The 24,070-nt window shown below is 40.9% G+C and overlaps 1 protein-coding gene across 6 annotated transcripts in view; it reads left to right on the forward strand.

Annotated features, from left to right (window-relative positions):
- LOC102236639 (runt-related transcription factor 2) overlaps positions 1–23,560 on the forward strand; it is a 61,630-nt gene extending 38,070 nt beyond the window's left edge. For 3 of the 6 annotated variants that reach the window (XM_023347867.1, XM_023347866.1, XM_005798257.2), the window contains 3 exons: positions 8,250–8,417; positions 11,025–11,186; positions 20,136–23,560. In XM_023347867.1, the coding sequence (XP_023203635.1) occupies positions 8,250–8,417; positions 11,025–11,186; positions 20,136–20,614 (809 nt within the window). In that variant the 3' untranslated portion in view covers positions 20,615–23,560. The remainder of the gene's footprint in view (positions 1–8,249; positions 8,418–11,024; positions 11,187–20,135) is intronic. The other 3 variants (XM_023347868.1, XM_005798258.2, XM_023347869.1) reach the window with 2 other exon arrangements.
- Positions 23,561–24,070: the final 510 nt, after the last annotated feature.

A 24,070-nucleotide genomic window follows, 5' to 3' on the forward strand; every position in this document is an offset into this window, starting at 1 on the left:
TGCCAGTTTCGGATCGCCATCTCAAATAATTCATTGCTCCTGAGCGCCCTGCAAAAACAACACAGCCACTGTGAGAGCCTCGAATAATAATTATAATTATAATAATAATAAAAACACTGAAATACTCATTCGTCAGATTTACTGTTTCGCCGCCACTGACTGGCTGGTTCGATGGCAGCCCTGCGGGACGGGAAGGAGGGCCTGAGAACTCTGAATCAACCCCAATCGTCCAAACTCACCGAGCGACCGTGAAGGCCTCAGCAGAGAGCATGATGGGACAATAAATTTACATTTTTTCTTTATTTTCCAGATTGAGCGTTTTCGTCACACGTTTCTGAGCTGAGACGATACGCAGAAGAGCTTTCTGTTGATGTGTGTGTGAGGGCGTTTGTGTGCGGATGTTTCTGGAATTCACCTTCTGTGGTGTTAAAAGCAATGTCAATAGGAGGGTTTGATTCTTGCAAACAGGGATATTACCAGAAAGTTTCCCAATATCTTGACGGTATTTTGTTGGGAATCCTAAATCACCAAACGTTTTACTCTCACAAAGGTTTTTTTAAACGCTTTTTCTAGATGTTTTAATAGAAGAATATTGCTTTGGATCAAAGAGGTTTTTGGTCCAACCAAAACTTTAGCAATAAGCCCAAGCTCATTGCTAAAAACAACACGAGCAAATGATGTTCTTGGAACTTTTACTTCATGTTCTGGATGTGAATACCTGAAACCCCCAAAAGAAAAGATAAAGCTGTTTTTTGAGCAGCTGCAGACTCACTCATAGTAAAAGGGTTATGGCCAGTTGTTAATCAAAAGTACACAACATTTGCTCTGCAGTCTGTAGCGATGGTGCTTGTTCTCGTAGAAACATCGCATCACCACTTCATACAGGCCCAACGTGCCGCGGTGCTGTTTCCAAAAGGGAGGAGGAGCGCCGGAGTTTGTTAGTCTGGTGGTTGGAGCACAGAAGGTGAAACTGGTCTGATGTGGCGGCACCTTTCACCATAACCACTTTCCAATCTGATCTTTCAGATTGCCTGGCTTTTTTGACAATCTTGAAGCGAAGCCGACTCCGTGTGAGAGACGACCGGCGTCTTTTAACATCTTCTAGCAGTCTGTTAGCTTGGCAAATATCAAATAGACTTCAGCTAAAGAATCGCACTGATGAAAACATTGGGTAGGAACCGCTAGTGTCCACTCTCTTAAGATTTTTGCAGACTTTTTCAGGATTCAAAGGAAATATGTTGCAGCCATTTTTCAGCCAGCTGGCTGGGGGAGTGCAGCAACAGTTTGCTGTATGATCCATACGTAAAAATTTCTGGTCTTAATTTTAATTATGACTTCTCACTGAAGGGACTTCCTGACTGGGAAAAGTATGATGGAATATTACAGTCATGGTTATACTTAGGCTCAATTTAGTGGTTGATTCTCTGGTATGAATTATTGTCTGAATCATGGGCTGTTATGTAAACAACCAGGCTCATTCATAACTGCCGTAAATATACTAGTATATACTACTCAAAGTGCAAATAATCTGTTTATACTCTAGCATCCACTATGTTTTAAACACATAATAGTCCAAATTGACTATAAGTCAGTTGTTTACCTCAAAATATTCCAAAATATGACTTCAGGGTGACAGGAAATTTGACTTCAAACATGTAAGTGAATAAATCTGCTGTTTTCTTTCTTTTTTGTGAGAAAACAAAAAAGGGGAAAAGTCTAACTGTTGTTTGGAAATGTCTTGACAAAATGGTGGAGTTTGAAAAATTACATTGGTTTTAAAAAAGCAACTTTTTGAAACCTTTACTTGAGGCTGACAGCCAACCTCTGCTTGATTACTGCTATAAGAACAGCAAGCAAAGTGGTTTGAGATATTTTGCGAGAACTTAATATTTAAATGGGAGCAGAAACTTGTACTCAAACCGTTTGAATGATTTAATATTAATGAAAAATAATTCAATGAGCTTTAACAGGTTTACTTGAATTTGTGCCTAAAAGATAAAGACCCTCTACTGGATGATTTTGTCCTTTTCTTCCGTTTTTGATGAGTTCATAAAGACACCGGCTATAAAAAAGGGAAGTTTTTAAACTCATAGGCATGAAATGGATGCTTTGTTTGCTTAATTCAGACAGACTGACTCATTTCATATCACTTCCCTTTGCTAGGCTACGCTATCCCTGTATTGGCTAAAGCTGCGTGTTTTTTGTGAACGAAATTTAGCAGGAGGGACATAAATCTTCCTGTCTTGTTCTTGGACAGCAACCAAATGGTTGCTGTTTTACCAATTTACATCCAAGATTCATAACATTTTGAGGTGAGGAATGTTTGAAAAAGAAAAGCAAATCCAGCACAATCAGCTAAGCTAGCTAGCTAAACGAGTCGCGCTGTGTTTAAGAGAGATCCTGTGCTGGGGGCACATGAGAGACAAGTCATTGGTTCGAGATTTCTGTGCTCGGGATCAGATTCATTCGAATGCGGCCATTAATCATTGAGGACTTGGATTCTGTTGCCTACTTGCTTTAAGTAACAGTTATCAGATCAACAGCTGAGAGTAGAATCCAGACGGCTAAAATAATACTATTTTAGGATCAGAGTACAGTGGTTCAAGATATAATCTGAAGACATGTTATTGATCCATTATTATTTCTGGTTGTGTGTTTGTGTGCCTGAGCCAATGGTGCCAGTGTCAGTGTGCAATGATGCTCTTGTGCAAATGCTCATGATCGCATGTCCAGACATTTCCATACCCCCTTTCTCTCTCTCTCTTTTTTTTTTTTTTTACTTTATAAGAGTGTGTTTCTGTGTGTGTTAAAGTTGCTCACATCTGGTCTGAATCTGTCCATGTTTCCGGCCACTGGCTGGGCAGGGAAGTGGCAGGCGCTATCGAAAATCTCCGCTGTTTTCACAGGGATGATGGGAATCTCAGGGACTTTCCCTAAGGCAGTGAAATCATCCGCTTTTCCCGCTCCTTTAAATACCCCCAGCTCATTCCTCCGCCCAGCGAGGGTTCCGATAAAACAGCTGAGTTGTCTTGTGTTTGGCAACTGTTGTCCTCTAAAAGGTGTAATTAACTCATGAAAAACTGTATTTACCGTCAAGGCTTGCTAAGCTAATGGGCTTGAGGTCTGGCTGTTGGGAGCGTAGATTGGTCCCTAAATGTTATTGTTGACATCTTCCATTCCTGCAGTTTGTGAAAGAAGTGTTTTGGGGTTTGTTTGTTTTTTTCTGGTATTCTGTGTCCAAATATAGAACCTCGGAACCTGATAGAGTTGCTTCCTGATAGAGGAAGCAAATTAGCAAAACGAAAAGGAAAAAACTGAACACCTAGAAGAATTTCTCTAACCTGGATGTAATTTGGTTCCCATGTAGACTAAAAGCTTTAGCGTCATAAGTTCAGTGTCAACACTTTGTTAAAAGAGTTAGTGACAATCATTGGACACAAAGAATGTAGAGCCATTAAATAACAGGCAATACCGGGACTTCTTAGTTCAATGGGAAGCTGGGTTATGTCCCGCAGTTGTCTGCCAGATTAGTGCATTTTGGTACAGAGTGAAAGACGACGCAATACACTCATGTACATGTTGGTTCAGAAATCAGTCCAATGAAATGTTTGTACACAAAATCTAACCCTTATCAATCTTCATACTGTGGTTCTGTATGCATAATGTAAATCCGCTCTGTCTGGTGACCATTACTGTTCTGACAGACTCTCTGGCCACATAATCGAACTTGTGATGCTTTGCCATTGCATTCATTTTTGCTCAGATTGTACTATTTCCAGCCAGAATGAACCAATAGTTTTTCAACTCCCTGAAGTTTTTGATAGCTCCTACATAATTTAACCCAACCTACATATTATTATTTTACCAAAAAGTCTTAGATTAAAAAAAAAAAAGCTCATATCTGGCAGTAACCAGACTAAGGGTACATTAGTACGTGCTGTATATTTTTACGGTAAATTCTTTATATTTGCAAAAGCAAAATTGATCTGCACTCCCTGATTATTGTGGTTACTGTAATCGGCTTGTTCCCTTTTTTCCCCACAGTTTCGATGGTCAGCTCAGACCTTTACCATCACCTCATACCTACACATTGCCATTAAATTCTTTCCTTCTGCATTTAACAATATCACCCCTGTGTGCTTAAACCCCAGCCAATCAATTTATTGTTTAGGCATTAGATATAGAAATATGGATATAGGTACTCATAAACTGCCTAAATCTCAAACAATTTTGTTTCCTAGTTTTGCTCCATATTTCCCTTTGTTTTGGTTCTGAATCATGTTTGGACCAACTGACTTGTGAAGTATTACAGATAAACACTTTAATAATATTTGTCGGTGACATAAAATCCCATTTCCTTACTATATAGTATGAGTAAAATATTAAAACTAACTTATTAACTAAATCACTAGCTATCTGTGGTAGGTATTGATTTACAACACATTATTTAAGTTCTTTTATACCCAAACTATAACAGTGCACCCATTCCACAACATATCGGTATTTATTCAAATAGATCCCTATCGCTAACGGTGAAAGGCTCTTCACTTTAGCACAAGCCCAAATCATTATTAGCTCACCTCCTTGTTAAAAAACAAAACAAAACAGTTTTGTTTGACAAAAAATGCCGTGCTGCTTCCCACCAAATATAGCCGACCTCGTTAGAACTCAATTTTAAAGTAAAATTATTTGAAACTTGTTTCCAGAAGGCATAAACTCTGTTTTTAAGTTCATTTTGTACCTTATGATTCATTGGATCCAATGGACCTTTTTTTTTTCTTCTCTTATTTCTCATGAGTCATAAAAGTTGGTGTATATTTGTTCAGGTGTGGCTGTAGAGTAGAACAGCTTACCATGACTGCTGAGTCTGGTAACATTTCCACATGGGACTTTTGGTGTCTAAAACTGTTTTAATGTGTTGCTTTATTTTAAGCATGTGAGCAATTTCACATAGTTGTTTTTCAAAATCCATCTTGAAACACTTTTGTTTTGTTTTGGGTGTTTTTCTTTTTTTTTTTTGACTTTCTTGTTCTACTTTGAATTATTGAGTATTTTAATTTGGAGCGTGTCGAGTAGTTTTAGGATCCTGTGGCCTTTAATTTGGGGGTTTCGGTTTTAAGGAAGCAACCGTATCCCGCCCGACCTTTTTCTCTATGAATGATTTATAGTTGAGCCACCGAGCTGACTTCTCACTTAACTGTAAATATTTACAGTAACAGTAAATTTAACCTGTGCAGCTCAGACGTCGCGGATCCTCCTGAAAGACGTTGCGATCCAAAACCCTCTCTTAACTGCTTCACCATTTGTTGCCGTCGGCCCGTCTAATGGGGCCTGTGTCGCCTGACTGGTTCAGAGCTCTTAATTTACTGGTCATCGGGGGTCTCTTCCTCACCCTGTCCTCCTCCTACTTGTGTCTGTCCCCCTCATCTCACTTGGAACTCCTTTAGCTATTTATTTCCATCACCAGGAGACAGGCTGAGCACAAAGCCCACACTGTGTCCCGGGGCTTTTTTAGGACAGAAACGCTGCCTGTTTTAAAATGGAAACGCCATGATTGACTGGGCACGGCTTACACGGAGGAACGAGGAATGCCTCGACATGAATAAATTACCCGCCGGAATGATGGAGACGCACTATTAATGAAGTATGGAAGTGAATTACTGTCGACACCAGATATTTTTCTCTCTCTCCGTGCGGCGTTAAATCAGACTTAGTCTTTCCTGTGGAGTCTGAAAAACACCACAACAACAGCGGAGGACATCGTGTAGATGGCGGACGAAGGCGGTAACAGAGCCTGCTGAACGGCCACCTCTTCTAAAGCAGCACAAAATGCATGGTTAGTTTGTTAAAGTGCTCAGAGACAAAGACCTTCATTTCTGAAGACATGTCTTGTTGTTTTAGTAAAAAAAAAAACAACTGATGTATTTGACTGTCTGTTCATCTGTCCATCCTCAAGAAGCTACAACATTAGTTCACTTATTTCAGTAACTCACTACACTAAGTGCAAAACATTCTATAGATTAATCAGACACACTGTTTCATTTATGCTGAGCTAATAAAATAAGACATTAAAAATTATAATATGACATCAGACTAATAAGAGAACATGTCTAATACAGAATCGTGAGCTTCTATGTTCAACAAAGATTCTTATTTTCAAATGATCTTGCAAACAATATATATCTTGTCTGCACCAAGGCAATCACAGAGATCACACTACAATTATAATGATATAATTACACCATGTCAGACCAATCAATGACTCCTTTTTTCCCCCCTGTCTGGTGTGATTCATTGCAGCAAGATTTTTGGTGTTTTGGTTCCAAGATGTTGTTCCACAGTGAAATAATTTGTTGTGAAGAGCAAGATGGTTTTTAATTGCATATCTGAGGTCGAAATAAAGCGGAGTTGCAGAGGTGGAAAGGTGCCAAGCTGTAATGGGCGGCTCTGAAAGAATCCACGCTTGTCATTTTGCATTTATTTACCCATTAAAGGGCAAAAAGTCTTGCAGAAGCTTGGAAAGCTGAACACGATACGCAGCAAAGCTCCTCCAGCCAGGATGTCAGTGATACATTTGGTAAACCATTCTTATTTTTCTTTTTTTTCCTTCCTTGTGTGATGCTTTAGAAATACAAATGATGACTGTCTTTGAGAATTGACTGCCTTTTTTTTTTTTTTTTTGTTTATCCTCATGTCTGCTCTCCTCAACACCCACCCTGAGTTGTAGGTGTAGTGCCAGGCCTTTGTTCCCAGCTCTGACTGCAGGCAGGTTGGGCAGGATTCTGAAGTAGCTCACTGTTTCTGCCCGAGCCAGCTGGAGCTCGGCCAAACACAGCAGGAGTTTCTGCTCTCCACTGTTTGATATTTACTTTACCGCTTTTACAGGGGAACTAGTGCAAGACCAGACAGACATACTGACACAGTGCTGTGTCGGTGCTGAAAAGAACTATGTGTAGGCGTGTGTGTGTGTGGGGGTGTGTGTGTGTGTGTGTGTGTGAGAAGGCCTCTTATAATACCCCACCTTTACTGAACGGCAGTCCACACCTGGCCCACGGCCTGGGAAGGTTTTGATTGGGTTCCCACTGCAGGCTTGATAGGGATGGAAAAGGGTTGGGCTCAGAAGAAGAAAGTGTACCTGGTTTGGTATGTTGTGGCTTACCGCACGTGGGTTATCTAAGTTCATGATTTTTAATTGTTTGCTAGTAGCTACAGTTGCATATCTAACAGTACTGGCGGGTGGACTGGCTGATGGGACGACTGGGGACTTTCCTGGTGGGCTCATGGGTTAGTGAGTCGGTGGTTTAGCCCGTGGAGGAACTGTCACACTCGTTTTTGCCTCCAACTACGCCATTTCAAATACCTTCTCTGCTCTCCAGCACTACAGTTGGGCAGATTTGCTGCGTATCCACAGGGTGGACCTGTAAACACACGAACGAGCGCCACAAGGGTAAGCCGTCACACAAAGCCCAGCCTACGAAAACGATTAGCTGCTGTGGTGCTAATTATTAACTCAAAAAAATCAAAAATCACAACGTGGAAAAGCTCGGTCTCCAGTAGCACTACATAAATGAAATCTCCGCGTCTGCCTCTCGCATCCAGCCGAAGAGACAAAGTGAAGAACAATAGAGCTGAATATCATCAGCATAGAAATGATAAATCGTGTCTGATTACTTTACACGATAAAACGTGGCCTATATGAGAATAGATTTTTTTTTGTTTATTTCAAGCTTCTTCTTTAGGTTCCAACAAAACACGTGCATCTTCAGAGTCTCTGTATATTTCTCTCTAAGTTGTTCTAATCATCCCACTGAATTGGAAAAGCAAACTGAGAGTCATAGCACTAAAGATCTGACTCGTCATCTTGCAGAGGATATTTGTTGAATTGTGAACCAGCAGGGCAGCAAACATTCACAAAACTGAACGTTTCATTTTACACTTGATATACTTTATGGTAACAAGTCACATGCAAAACACCAACGTGTGGCAGAAAACTGATACCGATAACCAACCAACCTATTCCCCCCTTTGCTGTGGGGATTGTTTTTTTCTCAGAAGGGACAGGAAAGCCGGTCAGAAAAAGACCTACAAGCCCCACACACTGGTTGCAACAACCTGTAACAGTAGTTGTCTCAAGTTGTCTTACCTTTGCCAAAATGATAAGACCTGCCATTGTCACATGAACGTAACTGATGCAGCCCCTCCTTTTTCTTCTCGCTTTCTTTTTTTTTGTTTTGTTTTGTTTTGTTCAGGGCACCGTCAGAAACTTGAGGACCCGCCCAAAACTGGCCTGTTCTCAGACCGCCTTAGTGAGCTTGAGAGGATGAGGGTGAGGGTCACGGTTCCCACGCAAACGCCCCGACCAGCTCTCAACACCGCAGCCAACACCTTCAACCCGCAGGGTCAGACACAGATTACAGGTGAGCTACTACGGTTAGCTTTTGTTGAGTAGTTCAAGTGTTAAACATCCACCTGGTGTTTAAAGGGTGGAGATAACGAGGCGTTGAGTGTAAACAGAGTTAGGAAGCAACTAGTTACATTCACTCAATTACATTTACTTTTGGGAGTATTTGTACTACGCTGTACTTTTTACTTTTACTTGAGTAATTTTATTATGAAGTATTACTGCTCTGACTTGAGTACAATTTCTATATTCTCTACCCACTGATAGAAGAACGAACATGTTTTAACCCAAAAATTCAGACACAACTGCAGTTTTTGTTAAAGTTTCATAAGTTTTATATTGATAAAAAAAACTGAGAACATTATTTTTTTTACTTATGTGAATTATAGTCATTTTGATCCTTAAAATACCAAAATTTCCACTTAACTTCATAGTTTGGTCTGTCTGATAATGTCATTTTTGAATATTAAATGAAGTAGTAGACTTTTTACCAAATACTTTTTTATTCTCTTGGATGTTTCCATTTTTTACCTTTACTTGATCTGCAAAGTTCACACAAAATCAACAAATCTCCAAAATTTTTTCTGATTTTACTGCAAATGTTTTCAAAATTGATCAAAAACACTGAATGTAAGTTACTGCCGCCTCAGCCGTACTTTATTTATGTGAAGTTACAGTCCGTGATTCATACGGTGAGTAATAAAAAGTCACATTTAATGTTGTACATTAGCGCAAATATCGTAAAAATTCCTTCCAAATATTTACTAATTATTACCACAAAATCTACATTTTGGTTAGCTTCCATTTTTTACTTTTACTTGAGTAAAAATATGTTCAAGTAGCGCTACTCTTACTTGAGTACATTTGCTGGGTACTCTAAACATTTCTGAGTGTAATCCAAAAAAAAAGCATCTCCAGCTTTTTACGACATAAACATCAGCATGGCCTAAAGCTGCATAAAGACTTATGGCTGCACGCATGACAGACATACCCGTTTTACAATTCATGTTTTATGTCAAGACAAGGCACTTGAAACATTTTGTCCTCTTTAACAATGCGTTGGAAATGTGACACTGAAGATGCTCGAGACTAATCTCCAACTCGCACCACAACCCTTATGACCGCTGAGCGTTTGCCAAGCATTGTCCGGCCGGACCACTTGGAGGTCCGCTGCGAAACATCAAACCCCAACTGGAGCCGCGGCCTGACGGCACGAGAGTCTGCGGAGCGTGTTATGTTGCGTCTGAGATTGCCTGTCCCTCTCTGCCCCGTCGCTCAATCAGTCTCCAGCTCAGACGGTAACACCATCTCTCACGGTCGGGCACGGCCGCCACCCGATCGCTCCCAAATCGGGAAACCCGTCGCACGTGGTTATTTATGTCTCAGTTATTTTTGGAGCCGGGCATTGTAGTGCTTCTAAGGGGATCGTTAGAGGCAGCGTGTGTTACACGCTCTGGCTTAAAACGCAGACTCGTTTTACCGAATGATATTCAGATCTTTTTAGTTTTTGAAATCGTAAAGTAAGAGTAAAATTCCCATTTCGACTCAACCTCTTACGCTTTTTTCCCCCTAAACTTTTCTAGCTGTACATTTTCATCTGCTTGCACTTTTTGTCCTTTGTTTTTAATGTAAAACAGTGCCATGGCTAAAGCCTTTACTTTTTTTTTTTTTTTTTCACATAGCAGCCGCTAAACCTCAATGCATTTCATCGGGAGATGAACACAAAGTTGTGCTTGACTGTAGAAGGATAAATAGCATGAAAATAACATTGCATCCTTGTTGTGTAACATAGTGGTGGCAGGGTGGTGCTGTTGGGGTTCTTTGTGTTGAACAAGGCGGAGAAAGTTTAAACTGAAATCCAATTGAGAATCCGTTTCCTTACTTTTTTTTTTTTGTAGCTAAATATTCCAAAGGCATCTTCTTCCTTCCACGTTGCAATAACGCACCGCTTTGTTTCACATAAAATCCCTATAAACTACACTGAAGTTTAACACTGTAACGTGACAAAAAGCGGAAAAGCTTCACTTGGCACTGCATATCAACTTTCTGCCTCCTTGCTGATGTGTTTTTCTTTCACCCCCCTCTCAAGCCCAACTTCATTTATCAAACTAAATACAAGTCTATTCTTCCAGTAGCCTTAAGAAGAACAAACTGCAGCTTGCAGTCTTTCTGAAGAAAAGAAAAAGCTTTCACGGTCTGTTGTGTCGTTGCACAGACACAATAACAGAGTCTAGCACGCTGTGGTATTTAGCGTGGCGTGTTTACATCCTGGACCCGGGCCAGCGAGGCTTTTCTGTTTCTCAGCTGCGAGCACACAGTTTTATAAAGCAAACAGGAAGATCTTCTCTTTAGAGGTAAACATTGGTTGTGTCACTGGCGAGACCTTTTCCAGAATACACACGAGTGATATCTGTAATCCTAAATAAAACTACAGATGAAAAGAGACAAGGGGGAAGAGGGAGGGGAAACAAAGTCTAAAGCTGCTGTAAATGTCTCACTTTAGCGAAACTGATTGGAGTGTTTGAATGTGCATGTTGGGGCACTTGTAATTATTCTCCCTTTTTTTTTCCTTGCTTCCTTTTTTTTTTTTGCTTCCTTTCCTTGCTTCTTTTCTTCCCATCAGACCCTCGTCAGTCCCAGTCCTCTCCTCCGTGGTCGTATGAACAGCCGTACCCGTCCTACCTGAGTCCCATGGCGTCCCCCTCTGTCCACTCCACCACCCCCCTCTCCTCCAGCCGAGGCACGGGCCTGCCTGCCATCAGTGACGTGCCTAGACGATTGCCAGGTAGAGCCATTACTCTCTAGGGAAAGATAAACGTCTAACATCTTAATGCATCACGAAAGCGCATAAACGCAGGTCCTCTCACTGTGGAGCATTAAATCAGGTGGAAGGTTTCCTCTTACGAATCAATTTGAATCGCCGACTGCTTTAAATGCCAAACCAACGAGGGAGAGACAATTCATACACACTCAAAAAACTTTGCAGAATCTCAGACAGCTAAGAGGTTGATGTCCTGGCTTTGTAAGCTTCTGATTGGCTGATTAACAACACTTGAGTTAGACAGAGACACAACTCTGTGTCTCTGAATGACTTGAACTATTCATCTTGACAAATAACTACAGGCAACTCTAAACAGCATTGGAATGTCCAGCCGTCAGGCCGTTCATGAAGGGGTTCTGTGCAGAGGTTGAGCTAGACCAGGGGTGCCTAAAGTGGGTCCTGGAGGGCCGGCATCCTGATGTTTTAGTTCTCTCCCTGGTTTAACACACCTGGATCAAATGATGGCTAATTAGAAAGCCTGAGAAGAACATTGACTTGCTGAAAAGGTTGTTGGTACCACCAGGGAGAGAACTAAAACGTGCAGGATGCTGGTCCTAAGGACCGACTTTGGGCACCCCTGCGCTACACTCTTTCGTTTCCGGTCATTTTGACTGACGAGGTTTAAAAAAGAAAATAATAATAATCCTGTCATGATCTCCTTATAAAAAGATAATAATGACATATTCATTCGTGGTTGGTTTTCATTCAGTCTAATTAACATTCAGTCCAAACAAGAAGTGTCGCCAGCTCTGCGTATTTTGAGCGACTTTGGTCCTGTTTTTTTTTTGTTACTTTTCTAAAGTCTCTTGCAAATTTAAAGAGTCGCAGGTTGCGTTTTTTTGGGCTTGTTTTTGAACGTGAAGTTGCTTATTTTGGCTCGACTTTATTTCAGAAAAAAAAGATTATATCAAGCTACCCACAATGAATCAGAACACTAATGGTGTGTAGTTTGCAGTGATGCAGGGTTATACTCAGGTATATGCTGGAAAACCACCTTGAAATCTTCTCCAGTTGGGCTTTTTTTGGACCTTCTTTCTCTCGCAAGACGAGGCAACGCTGTTAACCAGCTGAACAGAGAATCTGCATCGCAACATCGCCCAGAAATTAGGTGAACACATGCAACTTTTTCATCCACTTGTGAGTAATCAAATGTCTCTAGTCCAGTTGCAGAGGGTTTGGATTTTTGTCTCGGACAGAATATCTTCTCATGGCTGTCTTAATGTCGATCTGGATGCTGAATCTGCGCTCTGATGCAATAATGGAGTCGTGTATTACAAGCAAAGCTTCAACCAAAGTTTTGAAATCGGGGAACATTTCTCAGACTGATGTGAATGAGGGGTTTCCTGATCCCACAAGGCTTTGCTTCGGTGGAAGGAAGTTGTGTGGCATTAGCTCCTTCTGCACCAGCGGTTCTGTTGCACTGGTCTGTGACCCATAGTCAACTGTCCTTAATTATAAAAATAATTTTTTTATTTTTTATTTTTTTACCCCTCCAGGGGGTCTTTTGTGGGCTCTAGTGTCCCTTATATGAAAGTAGGCTGACAGGAAAGGGGGAAGGAGAGAGGGGAAGACATGCGGCAAACATCGCCTGGTCTGGGAGTCGAACCTGCGACGGCCGCGTCGAGGACTCAATGCCTCCAAACACGGGTTGCGCTGTCCCCTACGCAACCCAACCCAATTAAGGACGCCCAACTGTCCTTAATTTTTAATCAACTCCCAGATAGCATTGAGTTCAGTATCCAAGTCAATGAAAATGGCATAAAGTCGAACATTTCTGATAGATTTCCTTCAGATTTTGCCATCAGCATTTTAGAAAAACTGGTCAAAGATGGGAAAATATTTGGTCAAAATGACCATTTGTCCTGTCCCAAAGATGACTGCGTTTTTGCTGTGAAATGTGAAAATTAACTACAGAACAGAGGCAGATGCTAGCCAAAGGCGGTAACAGAGAGTTATTATCCATAGTGAAAAAATTATTTACCAACATTTACTGAAAAGACACTCAGTAAGGAAGGAGTCGGTACTCCAAGACAAACATAAAAAAGCAGTTTACAATTTACAAATGAACTCTGGAATAAGGACGTACATTTTCAGAGACTTGTGTTTGATTTGATGAAACTAGAATTGAAAGGTTTGACTACAGTGCTTATTGCTACTTTGGGAGGGGAAAATGGGATATAAACACAGTATGAAGTACCATAGTGACAGAATCATGTTGTTTGGGTGTTTTGCTGTACACCTTTAAGAAAATGGTGACATTTTGAGGAAAGAACATTTTGAGGAAATATTGTCATCATTTTCAGACTTCAGCCAGGAAGTTCACGTCTTCCAAATGGACAACAACCCTAAGCAAAGAGCCAAGCTGGCTACAAAGTGGCCTAAAAACAACTAAGTCAGTGTTTCAGAATGATCTCAGTCCTCCAGAAAATGTTTTGGTCAGAGCTAAAAAGGTGTTCATCAAAAAGATGGATTATACATCTGACACACTCGTCTAGCTCTGTCAGCAGGAATGAGCCAAGATTCCAGCAAGCTAATGTTGGGAGAGTATCCGATATATTTCATCTACGTCAATCTCAAGGCCCAGGGGCCAAATCTGACCCGCCATAGCTTTTTATGTGGCCCTCTAGACTTCAAATTACATCAATAAGTCCCTCCAGTTTTTCACAGATCTGCAAAATTCACACAAAATCAACAAATCTCCAAAAACATTTTTGATTTTTTGGGAGATTTGATCAATTTTCTCACAATTGATCAAAAACACTGAATTTAAGTTACTGCCGCCTCAGCCGTACTTTATTTATGTGAAGTTACAGTCCGTAATTCATACGGCGAGTAATAAAAAGTCACATTTAATGTTGTACATTAGTGCAAATATCGTAAAAATTCCTTCCAAATATTTCCAAATTATTACCACAAAATCTACATTTTTGATAGCAAAAAAAACGCTAAAACAATCACAAAATCCTGGAGGAGCAGCTATTTATTGATACTTCAACAGTTTAAATAGTTTAAGAACATTCAGATTTTTGATATGACCCAAAATGAAAAAGACTTCTATGGCACCCGAACTAAAAGGCAATGCTACCAAACAGTAGGCAAATGACCTGTATGTAAACTTCTGCATTGGAAGAAAGCTATAAATAAAATAAAATGGCAAACTGAAAAAAAAAATCTGATAGTCCTAACTGGTCTGAAACAGGAAAAAAAACATTTATATACAGTAATACGTGTAAAAATCTGATTTCAGACGGGCATTCACACTTTTACACACTGATGCTAATAAAAAGGTCCTCCTCCCCCAGAAAACAATACAAAACAATACAAAACGACCCCCAGCATTTATCAGCAAGTTGCTGCTAACATGAGTCTGATCGCCTCGCTAACAGAGGAGAGAAAAAGAGGTTGTTTCCTTTTTCGCTCTGCACCTTTGATCCCAGAGAAGCATGGGTAATAACAGGCCTCGGGATAATAACAGGGTCATGGCTGACAAATAAAGTGTCTTTACAGCGACACGCCGCTCTCTCGAAGCATTCTGGGTAACTGCATTAGCCGCTGTCTTCGCGCCGACGGCGGCGTCTGCGTCCCGATTTGTCTCCGACGTGAATGGGAACTCCTTGAAAACTCTCACATGCCGCCAAACAAGTTTCTCCCCCCGTACACCTGTTTGACTTGCTGCCATGTGTAGGTTTCTTTCTCTCTCTTTCTCTCTAACTTCCTTTTTCTCTGTTTCCTTGTTCTAGCATACTTCACCCTCCTCTCCGTGTGTGTGTGTGCGTGTGTGTTAGTATGTTTATGTGCCCCGAGCGAGGGCGAGTGATTAAGCGCTGCAGCCGTGTGACTCTGCATCAGAAAGGTTTAAAACCCAGCCAGCTGCCCTGTCAGCTCTGATTAGCTCGGTCTTTCTCCCCCCCTCGGCCTTTCATCTCGCGAGCGCCGGGGCTTTTGTTCTCCGAGTGACAGATGTGCACGAGAGAGCATGCGCACACGTTCCAAAGCCCGGCCTCTCCCCCCTCCCGACCCCGACGCCCCCGCTCGCACACCTGCGCGAGGTGTTGCGCCTCAGGCTCGCTGAGCTCCAGAGATCGTGTTGACACCTTGTCAGGAGGCTCCGAAACATTATCTGTACCTCGAACAGAAACTGATACGCCCCCTTTAAGTTTTTCACAATTTGTCACTTTTCAGCCGCTATTTCAGTTGTACGTAATACGATTGACAAGCGAGCTGCAGCTCATAATTGGAAAGTAGAAGGAAAATAAAATGTTGTCAATACTTTATAGAGCCACCCTTCCTTGGGGTATGTCTCAGCTTTTGTTTTTTTTGTTTTGTTTTTCAATTCTACATTGTAGCTTGCAGTAGACTATCTGTAAATGTAAGACTTTGCACAAATTTTTAGCTGGACTTAGTTTTGGCCTTTGACTAGGCCATTCTAAGCAGGGCTGAATTTTGATTAACCGAGATGAATCGATTAGTAAAATGAACGTCAACTAATTTAGACATTGATTAATTGTTAATTGGAGTATACGGGCTCAAATTTGCTAAAAGAAAAACACACTGAGCAGTAATTAAGAAAGAACTGTATAAAAAATAACTACATTTTGCATTTAAGATAAAAAAAAAAGTTATTTTTCTGTAAATATGTTCTAACACAAAGCATGAAGTGGCCGCTTTAGCTTCACCCGGTTCGGATTCAGTGAAATAAAACAAAATCTCTTATTAAGCACCATTTGCTGTACAGTTAATAATCAAAATATAATAATAATTATTATTATTATTATGTAGTTGCACTGTGTTGATGTAAGTCAGGGACTGAGCTTTTCACATGTTCATAGCAGTTTTTTTATCTGCCGATGCATCCTTTGCTACGAATGATCAAATGCAAACTAAATGAGTGCCATGTCATGCAATTTTAGGCAAGAAAATGTTTGTTTATTTGTTTTAAAAAGGAGTTGAATTATTTGTTAATGTCTATGTATTTCTAATATGATGTAAAACAAGCTAAGGTGGTTAAATGAAAAGTCTTCAGAATGTGTCTTTCTTTTTTTTAAATCACATTAATCAATTATCCGCCGCTTCACCAACTTCTCTATGTCTGATTTAGAATAAAATATAATATCTGTAGCCTGAATGTTTCACCTTGGGGAAGGTGTGCTCCATGAAATGAGCCAGTTTTCCGACATATCTAGCATTTTGGTCAAAAAAAAAAAAAAAAAAAGTTCAGTTTGGGTCACGTGTTGGGTCTCCTCCTGTGTGATCTTTGAGGTCAACTTTACAAGGAACTTTCTGAAGCTTTCGTCCAAGAAGTCTCCTTGCGACTCGTCCATACGGGTCTGATTTGCAGAGTGCGCCGCTTTGTAGTTGCCGTGGTAACGGGCTCTTTCAGATGAGCTCTGGATCTCTGCAGCTCCTCCAGAGTTACCAGAGGCCTCTGTCTGCCTCTCGGAAATGACAACACCCTGGAAGGTGTATGGTGAGATTATGATGTTTATCCACTATCCTTCCACATAATAATTAAAGGGTCAGGGTTATGTACTTTCTACATACAGTGCCATCTTATAGCACAATCAAGTAACTATGGTACCATCAGTTGTATATATCAAACATGACTAAAAAGACATTTTGCTTCACAATTTAACGCCTTGAAGTTGGTCTTCTGTCTCTTTAAGAAGCTCCTACTCTTTCTGACACTGCGCCTTAAGAGAACAATGCCGAATCGAGCCGAGCTTCTGCCCCACTCAGCTCCTCCAGACTAGCGGCAGCAGCAGTTAGCAAACGTCTGGTGGAACTGCAAGTCCTCTAAACGCATCATGCAAACTGCTTCTAGGTCCAATGCTGCTAAGAACGGTTGTAAATATAATTATGATGCCTAATGAGAAGCATTGCTCCTTTAAGAGCAGGAGCTTCTTAAAGAGACAGAGGCCCAAATACTCAAAAGTTATGCTTAGCATTTATTTTATACTAACTGAAGGTGACAGTTGCTCGATGGTGCTGTGAAATGGCACCATATTCCTGGAAAATATTTAATATCGCCCCCGTTAGCAACCCAGCCCATGTGCTGAGCAGTGGTCGCAAAAGTTCATCAAACCGAGTCATAACACCTAATTCGGAAATGACGCCTCGCTGTTTGAAAAGCCCCTCCAAACATTTAGACACTGTTACACTCTGGTTTCCTCTCAGCTAATAAAGTTTGATCTGGCTCATCATCACAGGCCCCCTCTCAGCAACGGGGTAGGCCAGAATTTATTTTTTTTTTAAAGTTATAAAACAAGAGTCGGTATTTTATTGAACAGCACTGAGATCACACTTCTGCCCCACAACAGAGACAGTCGCCCACGATTGCTATTTGAATCAAACAAATCTGGTGGAAAGAGGAAGTTTAAGGGCCCTAATTGGCAGCATATGCTATCTGACGCTAGCGACAAACCCCGGCTTCGCAATCCCTCCCTGCACATAAACACCGCAGCCCTCCTCTCCACCTCTCCACCAACCCAACCCCCCTGTCCTCTCGGAGCAGACATGGTGACACGGAAGACGCCTTGTGATTTATGATAAGAGCGCCATGGCTGGACTAAACCACCGAGAGGAGACGGATGGAGGGGAGAGAGGAGGAGGAGGAGGAGGAGGACCTCCTATTCTCCTTCAACTCTTCGCCCAGCGCGAAGCTCGCCGCAGCCAGTTAGTGGTTTTTGGGTATTTTTTAAGGGATGAAGCGAAAAGAGGAACGAAGGGTGAGATGGAGCAGCTCCCGCTCGGCTCTCTCCGTCGCACACAAACACACCCGTGCGCGCGCCCCCACACACACACGCGCGCGTGCAAACGCGTGCACACACTGGAGCCGATGGGAGGCGAGGAGAGGAGCCACATCAGAGCTCAGCCCTGCCTCATTATGGATCTCATGGAAACTGTTTCTGCACAAAGTGTTTCCACATGTGCAGCTCCTGATTCATCCCAACTTGCCTCTCTTTTTTTTTTTTTTTTTTTTTTTTTTTATGTGCATACAGTATTCACACACATCCACTCTCGGCACACGCACACACAAACCGGCTCCACACGCATATAAACAATAATTTAGACAGGTAAACATGCGCCAACACACACACACACACACAGGAGCTCGGATGTGTAAATACATTAGGGAATGTGCGGCTCAGCAGAGGTTATCAAAACTCAGGAACGGTGATTCAGATAGTATTTATAGATAAGTGCTATTCCATAAACCGCAACGTTAATTTTGCAAATTGATGAATACACATATCGGGCTGGAAATGACTGTTAAATTTACAGCAGGGTTTTGTTTTGGTTTTTTTGTAATTTCTCAAGAGACGAATTTATTAAATTCAATTATTCTACAAGAGGTTTTAAAACTGACACGCTAAAAAAAAAAAAAGTGTAACTGCAGTGCCGTGCAATGAGCTGCTGGGCCTTTTTCACATTTCGCCACGTGACAACCGCAAACTATTTTATTAGGATTTTATGTGAGAGAGAGGCACAAAGTAATTCAAAATTTAATAACGTCAGTTTTTTCTTTCTTTTTTTTAAGTGGTTTTCAAGCTTGGTTTTACCCCCCCCCCCCCCCCCCCCCCCCCAAAATTGAAAGTGTGTCAAACTTTACTTCTTCATTAGGGAGAGGAAAAGGCGATGAGAATATGGATGAGCTATATGTTGGGTCATTGAGCCAGAAAACCTGTAAGACTCTTATAAATAATTAAAAATGTACTTTTTCTTTAGCTTTATGTCATTTTGTTCCCTCATGAAAAACGTAGCTGGAGCACTGATTTGATTCTTTCATGCGTCTTTGAGGAATCCTTAAATCTCCCGTGGCAACCATTTGGCAACGTCTAAATACTTGCTCCCACTCGTCTCCTCCAGACTAGCGGCAGCAGCTATCAGCAGACATCTGGTTGTCCGCTGAGCTCATCACACCAAGTGTTCCTCAGCCCAACTCTCCTAAAAGCGGCTGTAAACAAGAAAGGTTGTTGTGATGACGTGCCGAGTGTCGGAAGGAGCTTTTGCTTCTTAAAGAGACAGGCGGCAATTTCAGGGTGTCAGATTTATTTTGAGTCTTTTGTTCAAAACTGGAAACAACGTGCCTGGAAAATACGAAGCGCTGCCTCTTTTATATCCACTCTGGTTAAGTGTCAGCTAGTTTCGAGGGTAGACGGACAAACTTGTGTGCAACGCTAGCACAGACGTACCGCAAAAGACTTGCAGCTGTAATGTGCAGGGAAAGCTGCTTGTGCAAATAATTCCCAGGACACCACAGTTGTTGTTTGTTTATTTTCTAAAGCCATGTGTAGTTTCCTTTCACTTCACAGTTACGTCCTACTTTGTGTTGGTCTGTTAAAAAATAAAAAAAAATACCAATGAAGCTTATTTTGTTTGGTTGTAGAAGACGAAATCTCAAAAACAAACAAACCCAAACATGTTCAACAGAAGTTATATTTTGCAGAAACCCTAAATCTACCAATGGAACCACTATTGGCAGATTATTTCACTTATGACATGGGAAAAATGTCTTAAGTGAAATAATCTGCCGATGCAACTAGTACTTTTTATCTGTATTAAGGAATTATTTACTTAAAATAAATAAATAATTTCTTGCAGAAATGTTACTCATGAGTTAGTTTTGTTTACTTCCAGTGTACTAAGATGTTTGCACTAGAAACTAAACCAAAAATACTTTGTAAGACTTTGTGTTGTTAAAGTGACTGGCTCATTATTCTGTGGAGGGATTCTTGAAAGGCTGTCCTACTTCCTGATTATCTACTACTTTCCTTTTGTTGGCTTATCACATGCCGCTTCAATTAAATACACTGACCGATTGCCATAATGTTCCAAAATCCTCCTAAAGTTGACCGTATGTATGAGATCCCCGCGTTGATAACGATGTTTTTCCTTCATCCGTGTTTTTTTCAGGGTCTTCCGACCTGAGTCCGTTCCCCGGCCAGTTCGAGCGCCAGTTCCCGAGCCTCTCCTCCATCACGGACAGCCGCTTCTCCAGCCCGCGCATGCACTACCCGGCCACCTTCACCTACACCCCGCCCGTCACCTCGGCCATGACGCTCGGCAGCGCCCACTACCACACCTACCTCCCCCCGCCGTACCCGGGCTCCACCCAGAGCCAGAGCGGACCCTTCCAGACCAGCAGCACGCCGTATCTGTACTACGGCGCCTCCTCCAACTCGTACCAGTTCTCCATGGTGCCCGGCGGCGACCGCTCGCCGTCTCGGATGGTGCCGCCTTGCACTAGCGCCTCCACGGGCACCTCGCTGGTGAACCCCAACCTGCCCAGCCAGACGGAGGGAGGGGTGGACGGCGACGGGAGCCACAGCAACTCGCCGACCGTGCTGAACCCCGGCGGCCGCATGGACGAAGCGGTCTGGAGGCCGTACTGAGGAAAGACCAGGGGGACACGCGGATGACAAATCAAGTTTCGTCGCGGTTTACAAGCACAAAACCCCCTTTTGTTTTTTCATATCATGAACAGGGGGATTTCTTTCTTTTCTTTTTTTTTGGTTGTTTTTTTGGGGTCCTCTCCTCGGCTATCTCCACCTTCTGCTTGGAAATTAAAGCAGAGATGATGATGATGATGATGGGGGAAGGGTGGAGGGAGTTGGAAAAATGAAATAAAAGACCAGACTTGCACCGACTTGTCTTCTTGGAATGTGTTTGGACTGAGGCACTACAAAGGGAACCATTCTCACAGCAATAATGAGAAGAAAAGACACACAAAAAAAAAAAACTAAAACAATCTTTGATTCACCAAGCCCACGCAGACGGGACGTTGTTTCAGTTTTTAGGGCAGCCCCACCAGCTAAGGGATGCTGCGTCGACATTTGTAAAAGACTGCCCCTTTTTGTTTGTTTTTGTAACGTGTTTGTACTTTATTAAGGCTTTTTTTTTTTTTTTTTTTTTTTGCAGAGCATGTTTTTGTACAATATCGAGATGCAACCTAAGCACTGAGTAGCAGATGAGAAGCGTGTGTTACCAAAAAGCGGCGTGGACATTCATTTTGCTCTAAACCAATTAATTTAACTTGTACATTGTGGGTTATGACGTTGATGTAGATTGAAGCGTTTTGTTTGTTTGTTGTTTTTTTTTTTGTTTGTTTGTTTTTTCTCTAGTTTTAACTTATAAAAGCCATAAATTATGTATTGTATTTGAAACTTGAGTCGAAGAAGTGTAATCTGAATATTTTTGATGCATCTATATGACTAAGTTAATTTTATCTTTGATAGGTAATTTAAAGAGTTTTTTTTTTTTTTCTTTGTTGTTGTTGTTGTCGTTGCTGTAGTTGCGCCCCCCCCCCCTCCCGAAAAGATTTAATAATAATCGCTTGGAATACAAAATCGAGTTTCCGGAGAGTATTGCAACACGTTTTCTTCTGATGTGTTAAAGAAAAAAACAAATAAATTCAGTGTAACTGCTCGACACATTAGGAGGCCAACATCTTCGGTAGGCGTCGACACACATTTGGCTCGGAATGAAACCTTTGGTATTTATTGAGCAATAACTCGCGTCGTGCCTCTCGGCAACGCGGCATTAAAGCCAGCTTCGGTGGGGAAGAAAATAATTATCCGTTTATGGAAATTTTCTCTTTTTTTTTTAAATTTTGTCTCATCTGGCGTGCACTTACAAACTGCTTTTCCTGACAATATGAGAACAATCGGCGCGAGTCCAAAGATGGATGCGCCTGGTGGTACAAGTTACGGCGTCAGGTCAGACCGTTTTTTTTTTTTTTTTTTTTTTAAGGCTCAGTTGTTTTTTGTGATACATAAACTCCTCAGGACTGGAATTATCCCCGAATGAAATTATCTTTATCTGCTTCTCTTTCTCCCTGTCGTTCTCTCTTTTTTTTGTTTTTGTTTTTCATATCCAGCCTGGCTGAAAGGCTCACTCGAGATTATAGCTTACACACGCCAAGGTTATTATAGCTTTCATATCATGTGCAGAAGATGACTTTGAAAAAGTTGGGGTTAGTGCGTGACACACACGCAGAGAGCGAGAAAGAGAGAGAAAGCAAGGAAAGTAAAAATATATATATACAAAATTAAAACCATGACATTCCTTCAGACATTTATTTATCTACAGTTTTTTAGATTTAATATCTAACGTCCCAGCCTAAAACAACATTCTCTTGCAGCAATACAAGGAGCACGTCTGCAAAAAAGTGCTGGAGTTCAGGGAAATAGTGCAAAAAAACCCCCCCAAAAAACGAGGTGATTGGATTCAGCTGCTGGCAGCAAACTGGTGACCAAAAAAAAAAAAAAAAAAAAATATGGGAGACTTGTATGTTTGTTTGATAAAAGCACTTATTTCTTGTTTTATTTCTAGCAGCACTCGCGGCTGGCTGCCAGCAGAGCTCGTGGTTTTGGGTCCTGAACGCAGCCATCTCGGCCCAAACGGAAAACACTTGGCCAAATACATCTGATCCCACCAAGACACTTGGTGTTTATTTGAAGCAACAAAAAAAAAAAAAAAAAATTGAGATTATTGTATCATTTTGTGCCTTTTTGTTATTTAATGTTTGCAGGTAATGTAGCCCCCTTGCGTGTGTGTAAAAAAAAAAAAAAGAAAAAAGAAACAGTAGAGAGAAACACGGGATCAGTGGGTTCAAGCTTTTCACTGAAGGTTTGCACGCGACCTCAGCCGAGGATGTTTCCAAACTCGCTTCATGATATTGGAAAATGTCACGTCGCGTTTCCCCCCCCGCCCCGCCCCAGACTGCCACGGCCGATAAAATATCTTGAAAAAGAAAAAAAACAAACAGAAGAGAAATATTTCCAACAGATTTTAAAACACGGCCTTGTTAACATTTGCTACCCCGTGTCTTGTAGTCTGATTTTTTTTTTTTTTGTACTTTTGACAACCTAACAGGAAATGAACGCAGCACTGACATCCCATACCGTCTTCATCCGCTTTCTTTTCTTCTTCTTCTTCTTTTTCTTCTTCTTCTCCCACCTCACGAAAAAAGGTTTTTCTTTTTCTTGTTGTTGTTTTGTTGGGGGGCAATAAACTGTCATGGAGAGAAAAAAAAAAGCCGGTATTATTTAACAATCAGTGTGTATACTTGTACTTTGTGTTGCTCCTATGTAACGTTTACGTGTTATTTTCCATTGTTACGCTCCTTCTCATGAACACTTGTCAGGAACTGACATCTAAAGCGACGCGGTTAGATTCTGCTGGTACGTTTCATAAAGGGGATTTTTTTTATTTTTGTTTTTTATTTTTATAAGAAGGGACAAACAGATCTGACAACAGTGAGTGAAATTGGCATTGTGATTGTACATGTTTGTTTATTTTTAAAAAAAATAAAATAAAGCCGGTATTTTGTAACTTAACTCTTCCCTTTCTCAATGTCAGATTTTTACCTCATCCAACACGTCATATATTATTTTCTTTTTTCTCAGTTAGTAGAATTTTCTGCATGTTTATTTTATTTTTTTTTATGTATGTTTTCTTGGTATATATTTACTTTCTTGTGAAATCTTATTTATTTAATCATTTATCTAGCTATAAAGGTTTATTTGATTATAATTATCCATTTTTATTTTATTTATACATAAGCTGTTTATGTTTAGCAGAATTTCATTGATGTTTTTTTTTGTTTATTTAGAAAAACATTTATCAAATAACATTTAATTTATGTTTTCCTAAATGTAATTTTAACTGATTTTCTCCTTGCTCTTAGACTTCATTTGGTTTCTTTTATTTTATTTTATTTTTTCTTGGTTTATGTTTACCTAAATGGTCACCAAAATGGATTTATTTGCTTAATGTTTCCCAACTCAAAGGTGTGAAACATGGAGAAACTTTTAAAAAAAGTGACCTTAAGTGTTAAAACAGGAGCA

Source organism: Xiphophorus maculatus, chromosome 15 (assembly GCF_002775205.1).
Source record: "Xiphophorus maculatus strain JP 163 A chromosome 15, X_maculatus-5.0-male, whole genome shotgun sequence".
Taxonomy (NCBI): domain Eukaryota; kingdom Metazoa; phylum Chordata; class Actinopteri; order Cyprinodontiformes; family Poeciliidae; genus Xiphophorus; species Xiphophorus maculatus.